The 11,430-nt window shown below is 42.9% G+C and overlaps 2 protein-coding genes across 3 annotated transcripts in view; one reads left to right on the forward strand and one right to left on the reverse strand.

The window, feature by feature from the left end:
- adcy2a (adenylate cyclase 2a) overlaps positions 1 to 5,666 on the forward strand; it is a 52,643-nt gene extending 46,977 nt beyond the window's left edge. For both annotated transcript variants that reach the window (XM_047598876.1, XM_047598877.1), the window contains 5 exons: positions 160 to 306; positions 532 to 642; positions 753 to 867; positions 1,932 to 2,056; positions 3,285 to 5,666. In XM_047598876.1, coding sequence (XP_047454832.1) covers positions 160 to 306; positions 532 to 642; positions 753 to 867; positions 1,932 to 2,056; positions 3,285 to 3,437 — 651 coding nt within the window. In that variant the 3' untranslated portion in view covers positions 3,438 to 5,666. The remainder of the gene's footprint in view (positions 1 to 159; positions 307 to 531; positions 643 to 752; positions 868 to 1,931; positions 2,057 to 3,284) is intronic.
- Positions 3,989 to 11,430, reverse strand: part of dnah5 (dynein, axonemal, heavy chain 5) — an 88,723-nt gene continuing 81,281 nt past the window's right edge. The window contains exons 86-88 of the mRNA XM_047598878.1: positions 10,476 to 10,628; positions 7,396 to 7,627; positions 3,989 to 6,588 (exon numbers count right to left, since the gene is read on the reverse strand). Of these exons, the coding sequence (XP_047454834.1) occupies positions 6,437 to 6,588; positions 7,396 to 7,627; positions 10,476 to 10,628 (537 nt within the window). The 3' untranslated portion in view covers positions 3,989 to 6,436. The remainder of the gene's footprint in view (positions 6,589 to 7,395; positions 7,628 to 10,475; positions 10,629 to 11,430) is intronic.

Raw genomic sequence — 11,430 nt, forward strand, 5'->3', positions numbered from 1 at the left:
TCAGTCTCATGCGATCGAGATCGGACATTAGAAGTGTGCCATCTGTATTTTATCCAGTCTGCGCTTTATCAATTTTAGGACCACATTTTCTATAACATAGCTTTAAAGCTTTCCAAGTTGACATCTGTACTTTGTCTGCCGCTGCTTCTTTTCCTGCAGGATCTGTACCACCAGTCCTATGACCTGGTGTGTGTCATGTTCGCCTCCATCCCGGACTTTAAAGAGTTCTACACCGAATCTGACGTCAACAAGGAGGGGTTAGAGTGCCTCAGGCTCCTCAACGAAATCATCGCTGACTTTGATGAGGTAAATAACCTTTAATCTGGCAAGCATTCACCACGTTATAGGTGCACCGCGAACACTGGACACAAACTACGATACCCTTTTTTCAGTACTGTTCTTCAAGCTGCTTGTGATTGATGTACAACCTCTTGTTTGGCAGACACACTCATGCAGATTTTCTACAAACGAGACAACTTTTGTCACATTCATTGTAACGGTTGCTTGTCATCTTTGCATTTCTCCGTGTAGCTGCTTTCCAAACCTAAATTCAGCGGCGTGGAAAAGATCAAGACGATTGGCAGCACTTACATGGCGGCCACCGGGCTGAACGCATCACCTGGACCGGAGTACACATCCCAGGTAGGCTCGTTACACGCGCTCGCGTCATTTCGCATAGCGATCTGCGCACCTGAATTTGACGGGCATTGCAAGAAATGAAGACGCCGCTGGTTGTGTTCTTACTCTCCCAGGAGCATGACCGGCAGTACATGCACATAGGAACCATGGTTGAGTTTGCGTTTGCCTTGGTGGGAAAGCTGGACGTCATCAACAAACACTCCTTCAACGACTTCAAACTCAGAGTTGGTGAGTTGCATAGGAAAGATATGTTACTACATTATATTACAAGTGGATTACAAGTGCAAACAAAGGAAAATATCTATCTATAAATAGCAGGATATATCGTATGTTGTAGCCCTTGCTGAATTTTTTCCCCCCCTATTTAGTTTTGTCTGGTTCATAATGTAGGGTTGAATCAGAATAATCAAAATTGACCGTAGCCTAGCCTTTACGGATCCAAATATGTGTTTTTTTTTTTCTAGAGCTCAAGTATCCCGTGAGTTAATAATTTGAACATCTCAACAGGGAAATGTGCAGATGGCTAAATAACGAGCAAATAACATTCATTTATGGAGGAAAAATATAGGTAGGAAAGCAGGCAGGCAGGTTCTGGCTACCTGTGTGCAGTCAGAGTTCAATACCTTAGACCTGTCTGTGAAGGTCTCAGCATGGCATGGTCCATTAACTCAGCATGCATGTGTGTGACTGTACATCCCTGCTGCTTCCAGACGGGACCGAAAATGCTTCATCAAAGACACATACACACCCCTACCCACTGGGACTGGATATGACCAGTGGCTGTGTGCCTGCCGATTGCAATTTCCAACAATCTGGAGACTGAGCGAGAAACGAAGGACGACTTTGTGTCATCTCAGTGTTGTGAAAAGCTCCGGAGTATCTTTAGCCGAGGTGCTGAGAGGCTCAGGGATTAAGAGTTCAGCCGCATTTAGTTTTCACTTCGTCTCATGTTCTGATGAAATCTCGTGAAAAGCTTTGTTTATTCTGAAAGCAGGAGGTTTTCTGCCGAAGGCCTTTTTGAGCCGCGCTCAATAATTAATCACTGGCATCAAAAATTGAATTTGATTAATCTCCTGTAAGTCTGACATCAGAAATATATATTAAAAAAAAAATACCAATTTTTGTAAACAGTCACCTTTTTCTGATTCCAGTTACAACTTATTTAAAAATGGTAATCATGAGAATATAATTGTTTCTCAAATGCGGCTGAGATCAGTCAGAAAACGTAATTGCCTGCCTTAAGCGCCAACACAGTCTGAAATGTTTACTAATGACTTGGTTTCTTTTGTTAGGTATTAACCACGGCCCAGTGATAGCTGGTGTCATTGGAGCCCAGAAACCACAGTACGATATCTGGGGGAACACTGTGAATGTAGCCAGCAGAATGGACAGCACTGGAGTTCTAGGGAAAATACAGGTAAATGAAAGGGGGGATAGCTCACTCGTTTACTAGTTATTTTTATATCTTGTGTTATATGTATCTTCATATATATATATTGTATTTCTAAGATTTTTTCTATTGTTAACAAATGGCTGGATGGCAAAAAGAAGAATTTTATTGTATAGGGAAACATTTCTACACTGTGCACATGACAAACTCATGAAAATATCTCAGTCGCCAATGAACTGAATCTACTTAGCTGTTGTTGTTAGTTCTCCTGTGTCCTTTGCATCCCTTGGTTATCGTGTTTGGTGGCTCTGTTCTGCTAAATGATCCTTCAGCGGATCCTTCTCGTAGTGAAGCATTTTGTGTTGGAGAGCCACACACAGCAGAGAGACGTCCGAAAGTTCATTTTTAACAGTTTTTCTTGACACAAACAAAGAACAATCCTGCACTGATCGCTCATGTCAAACTCACGTTAGAAGCCGACTGCTGATTTCAAAAGGCCAGGAAGGCTCGTTCTTCGCGAAGACAGTTGAGTTTGTTTTAAATATAAAGCTCTCTTCTTTAAAAGATAAAACTGTTTTTTTTTTTTTTTCATCCCCACTCTGCATTTGACATTTATGTCAGCGAGGCGCTGCTCATCATCTCATCATCATATGTGACATCTTCAGATCCTGTATTGGCCTCCTTTCTGAGCGCTGATGGGTTTTCACCTGGGTGGAGGCAATCATTCCATCTTCAGAGGGCCGTATCACGCTTCACATCCTGTAGACATTTCGTAGTCATATGATGTGTGGCGTGCCACAACCGTAGCTCTCTCTATCGCATTCCAAGGCTGCGTTGATATTTCAAGATATGCAGGAGGGAAGAGTAATTTTACTGTCATCACCCACAAGGACATTTTCATTCAGCGTTCATGAATTCGGGTTATGCTCTATATGTCATCATAAACTACTTAATTGTCTGCAGAGCTCTCCTTCCTCACACTCTTTAATTTACACATTGAGTTTTGTGCACTTTAAGCTGCGATGATCGCGCGGCGTTCTTTTTTTCTTACAATTCTTAATGAGAGGAGAAGTGTCTAAAAATAAAGCGGAGGTCTGGTGATGCAGAGGGAAATGGCAATTATAGTCCGCTACCACCGAGTTAATGGTCTACGGATTTCTAATGTGGAGAGCTGAGTATTTTTCCCTGTTGGAGTTTAATCCAGACGAGCCGAGACGAGCGAAGTGAACGTTAACAATTGTGTTTCTCCCTGCAGGTGACGGAGGAGACAAGTCGCATCCTCCTCACCCTGGGCTACATGTGCTCTTGTCGAGGCATCATCAATGTCAAGGGCAAAGGAGAACTCAAGACATTTTTTGTCCACACAGAGATGACTCGCTCGCTGTCCCAAGGGAATGTAATGCCTTAAGACTGTGTCAGAATGTTCTGGATTCAAACAGGCACAAAGAACAGACTTTCATCTCAGTGGAGGAGGGTCGATCTTCTCATTGCTGTGGTAAAAGAAACGGGATGTGAGGCGGAGGGTGAGGGAATCGGATCTGCACCGCGAGGAGGGGAGAGTCAGATCTTACTTTTGCATTGCAAACGACCTATGCCACAGCTGTAGAATACATTTTGTCACTTATGTAATTGTAAGTGTAGCATGTACAGCAAGTAGGCATCCCTTGAAAATATAATGTAATATGAATGTCGGAGCAAGAAACGTCTCAAATGGTCCAAAATGAATATTCTGACTCCGTTCCGTGTGGCTAGTTTCTATCACTAAACCCGGGGGCATAGAACTGAACTCACTTTGCAGATCTCTATACATTTTTGCATACCAACTGATGTATAATAAGAAGTAGAGAAGCAAATTGCATGGCAATTTTCTGCAAAGCATCGGTTTCAGAGAAAACAGCACAACGATAGGTTGGTGTTATAAATATAAGCAAGTTGGCCCAAAACTAAACCAAACGCAGAGGCCTCGTTTTTTTTTTTTTTTCTTCCTTCAACATCTAACCTGGGACAAATGTCCAGCTGTAGTACCCGTGTTCACACCTTTGGTTGCACTTGAGATCCGATCTCAGTTTCATTCTCCGTATGCGAATAAACACCGACATCATTTGGGGTTGAATGTTGTAACAGCTGCTGTCTGCAGTGGATTACTACCTACAACTGTATCACAACTGAGACAGGCTGTGAAGTCTCTCTCATTGACTGAAGGCAGCACACGTGTTGTTATTTATTTATTTATTATTTATTTATCCATCTGTCTCAGCCCTGATGTACAAAGCTCAGATTATAACCGAGCCCTGGAAGGTTCCTCGCGTGCTGTAATTTCACCGCTGTGCTGTTGGAGCAGTGACAAAAAAATCTCTGGTAATAAATTTACTATTGAGGAAACGCGTAACTCAGCTCCGCACGGTTCCTTATATATCAGCGTGGTGGCGTCAGTAATGAACGTAACCACATGCCGACATGTTTATTAATGACAGAATCGCACACTGTGTACTCACATTATTAAATCATTTCATTTGTTAACTCTTTGTTTAGGTTTGTTTAAAAAACGAGCTGGTTAAAAACTACAAGGACAGAGTAGTTTCTCATTACCAATGAACAGACATCACTTATGGTGTTCTTTTCCTTTTTCAAGGCAACCACTTCTAATAGGCGTTGTTTTTCCTGAATAAATGAGACTAAACTCTGCTGAACGGGCGGTCCTTGATGTTACCCAGGATGCATTGTGTGTTCACATTAGCAAAGGAATACAGTCAAATACATTCCAGACCACCTCTAAACGTGGTCTGAGATCGGGTCCATTAAATGTAACCTCAACACGTCCTCGGTGTGTCCACAACTGTACTTAAAGCTTTCCACGAGGTCAGAACGGGGCCAGACTGATTTGAAAATCGAAGCAAATGACAAATAATAAAAGGGAAAATGGCATGACAAAGATTTAGGTTAAAAAAAAAAAAAAAAAAAGACACAGCCAGCCAACAAGGTGTACAACGTGTACATAAGTTCATCAGCCTTGTTAGAAGCACGGAGTCGTGGATGTATCTTAAAGGCAGCGGGGGACTATAAAAGGAAAACACAGAATCTATGAATATATTGTGATATTCTTGCAGGGCCAGGTTTTCCAAAGCAGTCTTTTCACTTTCATCATCTTGTCTGCACTGACTGCGTTTACGGTTTTGATCAGATCTGTCAATGCGTGCTGACAACAGAAGATCTAGGGCCAGATGCATAAAGATGCACAGACTTCAGATCAAACTGCTGGGTAAATAAGGAGATTAGGATGAGACGCCAAATCTAATTGCGTTACTTTTTGAAATCTTCGCATCAATCTGAAAAAAGAAAATGAAATTATAAATGTAATATTAAGTGGTGAATCAGATCTCATAAAGATTGCGATAAGTCTTTCTTTGTGCACATAAAGCTTTATGCATCCGGCCCATGAAAGACATGGCACACGGAGATGATTTTAGTGTCGAGACTTTATTTTGGGAAGTCCAAACCTGATGTGTGTACAGGGTAGCATCAGAGCGCGTATAGAGTACGGTGGTTTTGTAAGAAAAGAAAATTCTACCAAAAAAGTGTTTTGATGTTTTCATGACGCCATTGTTTTTTGTAAAAACTTAATAAACATTTCTATGTATTTCAGTTCTGCAGAGTGCCATTATTTACCATTATAAAGAAGAAGAGAAGTGAAGTTAAACTGGGCCATGTGGGGCTGTTATATCACCAATGCTGTCCTTAAAATCTTGAATCAGTCCTCTTTATTTCCCTGAAAACACATTTGAGATTGGGTAACGGTCCTTGGTGGTGGGCAGACAGACAGATGCAGTACGACTGGACTCAGGGTCGGTTGAATCACTGAGTGAGGCAGTGCAGTTTGTGTTTCAATTTTCAAGTAAAGCTTAATTTTAAATTTAAGAATACAAATGGGTACAAAGAGGAAAGGAGCACTCAGCACGATTATTGGATGATTAATGACCCAACTTCTCTGAAAGGAACAGAGAAAATCTATAATTAAAAAACTGAGGGCCTCTTTCATAATACTGAAAACCCTGGAGTTAATACCAAACAACAAATATACCGCCCGCCTTTAAATCTGACCTGTAGTTGTCACGCTAATGCCGCCTCCGACCATTTTGACCTCAAGTAAAACAAATAAGATGCTTTTAAATGTGCTAATAACAGTTTTGACCTTGGGGTTGACTGCACTAAATACACACTCTCACCTCATTTATTGGGCACGTGGCTCTTATTTGGCCACATTAAGCCAGCAGGACTTTGGAAGTGTATAAATAAAAATATAGCTATGTAAATAGTTCAGCGTGCGCAATGAAGGACCCCATTCACACGACTGATGCGGGGGAGGGTATTAATGGCCACGTTACATCCGGGTGTGCCAACGCGAGGCGGTCATTTGACGTCACAGAGGAGAGCCACGCCCCGCAGGATCCAGTATTCTGGAGGGAGGGAGGTTTTCAGGTCCACGGCTGCGATGTAGTTCATGTCTGTCCTGACCGGCTTTTTGTAGATCGGACAGGAATACAGGCGGGGGTCCTTCACACCTGCAACATGGAGAGAAAAAAAAAAAAAAAAACAGGAAGGAAAATGAAAAAGCAATTCAATATTTTTGATGAAAACTGAGCAGCAGCTGGCAGCACCATATCTTTTTATTAAATATCGTTGAGTTATTTCAAGTCAATGAAATTTTTTTACATTGGAGCAGAGATGACAGTGGGACACCCACCATGTGTCCAGCAAACATCTGTTTTTAGTCAAAATCTGAAACATTTGGCAAATAATTTTAATTAGGAGAAAGTATCTATCTATCTATCTATCTATCTATCTATCTATCTATCTATCTATCTATCTATCTATCTATCTATCTATCTATCTGTCTAGCTGTCTATCTGTCTGTCTGTCTGTCTATGTCACAGATGCTCCTGCAACCACTCGTCCCCTGAAACACGCCTCACCGCCCTCCCCTCCCAGCAGGCAGGCTTCCTGAGGGAAAGGCTGGGAGGGGAGGACGTGGTGTAAACAAAACACATTAAGCGTATCATTGGATCATTAATTCATTTCCCAGGCAGCCCCGCTTGCAGGCGTCCACGGGGGCCTGTCTGTCTGCTGCCTGGCTGAATATACTCTGGCCTTATCCAGAACAAACACCGGGCCACATACTGCTGGTAATCTATTCTCAGACAAAATAAATAGCACTTAGTCTGCTTGACATTTAAATGTTACATCCATCCAGCGGCTGCGTGGGATGCAAACTTTGAGGAGGAGAGACTGAAAGGATTAAACCCTGCGTATTGTGAGACTGGAATCTTCACCTCCGCTTTTCCTCCATCTAATAATAATACAAAACTCACCATTATTCTCCGCGTACATGCGGATCACAGGCATCATCTCAAAGAGGACTTTGGGCTTGGAGTCAACGAGTTTGCAGCTGCGCCGGTCCCAGCCGGCTCCCTCCAGGTGCAGACCGTAGACGTACACCCCCTCCGTCGGGGGCTGGGTGACGTCATCCTTCATCCACCTGGTCACCTCGTTGCACAGCACCATGCGGTCCAGGGCCCAGCCCTTGTTGGCCCGCGTGATCTCCTACGAGTGCAAGTACAAATGGGCACTTTAAGGCACCGATGTGGCCAATTTGATACGGCAGTACACATGAACAACAGAGATGACATTTGGCAACAGTTTCCTCACGAAAAATCAATTTTGATAAAAGGGCTGTAATAAAAAAATAAAAAAAAAAAACACAACACAAGGGCAGTGAAGTGCACTCCTTCTAAGGTGCTGTTCTGTGAGGTGCTGCGGAGATGGAGAGAAAATAAATCCAATATGAGTCAAAGAAAAAAAAAAGAGGGAGCAGCAAGTGCAACAAATAAATGAAATGCGACTATTGCGTCCCTTCAGTCATTGTACCTTCATATCAAAAGAGAAGAATAGAACTGACTAAAACCCTTATTGGGCAAATTTGGACGGATAGGGGATTCATGAGCAATAACAAGGACAGACACATAACAGGATCCTAGGAAAAAAAAAATGACAAAAAAAAAACAAGCCATTTCACACACACGATACACCAAATCGAAGAACTCTCCAGCAGACACCGGCAGGCTGATAAAACTTGCACTTTATCTCCTGAGAAGCTAATATACGAGATGTATACAGCGCAGGGCGGCTATATTTGGGAACAAAGTCGTTCAAGAAATTGCTTCTCAGTAAACCACATAATTTCTGTCTCAGAGGAACCAGGATTTATCTACGGCGTTGAACGAATAAAAAATAGAACTCACTCAGATTTATACGCCTTACACCAACGCTAAACGTTTCTATTATTGATGAAAACTGCAAAGTACGGGGATGTGATGTGTTCAGCCACCGGTTTATATTCATAATACACAACAACCAGACCAAGCCACCAATCATTACAGAAATCCATTGTTGTTTGTAATCTCCAATAGACTGTCACGAGTATGAACACAATTAATGTGCGATCCATGCAACAGAAATATGCTCTACAACTAAAACTCTACAGATAAAAAGTTAGACCTTTCCATAATCCAAGCCAAGGACAATACTTGCTCCACCACCTTGGTTGTGGGTCTTTTTAATGGCTGCCTCACTCGGCCAATAAACGGGCTGAAAGAGGGGCCTGCACCTGTGCGTTGATCTCAGATCAGGTTCTTACAAGTACCCAATGCCCACAGTGGAGAGATTAGCTGCCAAATTTTATGGCTCCTCTGCGTTTGTGAAAAACTGGCCTTCACCAGGGCTACGGACCCTTTCACAGTTTGTAAACAATGTGACATTTTTTTAGGGGCGGGGCTTAATTTGATGCAAAACATCTGAAACGCTATAGCTTGTAAAAAGGCGGTAAGCATATTTCAATGGACTGGTTTGGCACGAATGGACGAGGAAGACTGATATTTTAGAGAATATACTGATGCACTCGCTCTCCGAGACCGTGGATGTTATTTTAAAAAGTTGACTCTGACTGATCGGACTACATTCATCGAGCCCCACACTCTAACTGAATGGATGGAGGATTCGACCAAAGGAGGAAACAGAGGAGACGAAGTCTGGTCTGTCTTTATCAAGGGAAGCCTCTCCAACAAAGACATTGCAAAAAGTAAGTGGAACCACTGCTTGGACACCCCTGAAACATGCAGCTAAAGTTGCGTTAGCTAGCGGTTAGCATTAGCTTTGAAACGTAACGAGAATTCGCTAAATAATGATTAACTTAATGTAATTTCAGTCACGATTTAGTCTAACCCATAAAGTCATCCATGCTGAAACTGATGATGCATCACATATTAATCTGAACTGATATGAAGTGTGCACTTTGTTGATTGTCTCCCTCCCGTCCTTTCTTTTAATCCCCAAAGTCAAACCAAAGTTGTCTACGACTGTCAGTGGCTGGTATATGATAAAACTCCAAGTCAGTGTTTCTGATTTTTCATTTTTTGGCACCAAAAAATAACAAGATGACATTTTCGTGGTTGAAAGTGACAGTGTTCGCCTCAAGCTTCCCTCTGTTTTGCCTCTGGCTAACGTGACGTCACAGTAACGTAGGCCATGAAGGGGTTGAATTGAAGCTGGATAGAGAAAAAAATTAACGAACTAAGAAAACTACACTTTTCAGGCATGCCATTATAACTTATGTCTTTATCTGCATGGCAACAGGTTGTTGTTAGTGGGGGTCTTTGGGTCCTATGCGTTCAGGTGAGGGGCCTCAGTGGATCCGGCTTGTTCCAGTGCATCCCACAGTTTGGGGTCTAGGGAATTTGAAGGCCGGGTCAACACCTTGTGCTGTTCTTCTTGTTTTTTTCAGTTGTTCCTAAAGTGTTTTTGTTCCTATGTCTGTGTCAGGCTGCCTTCTGCTGGGGATGGTACATGTCTAAGTAACATCCATGTGAATACCAAAAGTTTCCCATTGTTTTGTCACAAGATGGTCAGTATTCACATGTTCTGTCAGAGGTATTTAATGTAAGTCACCTAGTGACGCTCTGCCCCGACAACAGCTGCTCGATGTCCTTGCCAACCACACTCTCACGCTGAATGGGGACAAGACCGAACTTAAATCCCTCGAGTCCAACATGCGAGGCCTGCCTGCACTTTCTGTCCCTTCACTGCTCAACCACAGCCCCAGCTACGTGAACTCAATTATTGCACTTGTGTATGCATTGCGCAACTGCGGCAATATTTAAGTATCGGCTCATTACGTAACTGCTAATGAAACGACAGAGTCTTCCCCGTGAAACCCGCTGCTAGATTGTAATATATGTTGTTTGTAAAACGTGAGCCTCTAGTGTGCGCGCGGCGTGTGCGCACACGCTCGGGTGCATGTGTGAATGTGGCTGAGCGCCCGCTTCTCCCTCTGCGTGCCATCTGGTCTCCTTCCCGGCGGTGGACAAATAGGTAGGTAGCCTGATGTCGTGCGTACCTGTCTCATGGCTGTCAGGAAGCCCTGCGGGTTGAAGAAGCCTGTCATCCAGAAGCAGTTGGGCCGCCCTTCAAAGAGCCAAACCTGGAATTGCCGGTTCCGCTCAAGCAACTCTGTGAACCAGAACCCCAGGGTGCTGGAGGCCCACGATGCCTGAAACATGATCACAAGAAAGGCAAACAACAACATGAAAACAAAACATCGCTGTGAAACACAGAATGGCTGACATCCAGAAGGGTCGGAGGAGAAGACAAAGGGAGACTGAAAGGTACATGAATCATTGTGTGGTAACAGAACAAGACTTGCACAATAGGATAAAAAAAATAAGAAGAAAAAAATACAACAAATCCCAAACACAGATGTGCAACACAGATAAATGGCCCATATGCAGGAAATAGCCCTGCAGGTAGAAAAACTGAATCTCAGGAGCCAGCCAGTCGTGAATTATTTTTACAAGAAGCACAGCTTGAATACGCGCCGACGGATTTAAATAAAAGATATAGGAAAAGTCTTGCTAAGTCAGAGTTCTTCCTTTGTTTGCTCTCGCTCTGCCGTTATTAATGTCCCAGTATTCTCTCCAGCTGTGTTGCGCCAACAAAGAAAAAGTAAAGTGCACAAATTAAAATGATGAGGGGCATTAGCGTGGGTTGAGCAAGAACTTAGCTTGACTCATAATGACGCTGCGCTTGACTCCAGTGAACAGAAATTACCTGATGTTCACAGAGACAAACAGTTAAACCGAGAGGACAATAAATAACACGGGAGAAAGTGTCCCTGCTTAGTCCTGCAGAGCCTTGGGGCTCCCTGAAATTACATGCTAGTGTATTTAATTGAAAGCAGTGGGCTTTAAGAGCTTTAAGCAGAGTTAATTTATGACTGTTCACATTAAGGAGGGCTCATTTCGCAGTTTGAGTAAACGATAAAGTGATTTATGGTCGCTGCAGATGCTACTGGA

Source organism: Mugil cephalus, chromosome 11 (genome assembly GCF_022458985.1).
Source record: "Mugil cephalus isolate CIBA_MC_2020 chromosome 11, CIBA_Mcephalus_1.1, whole genome shotgun sequence".
Lineage (NCBI taxonomy): Eukaryota > Metazoa > Chordata > Actinopteri > Mugiliformes > Mugilidae > Mugil > Mugil cephalus.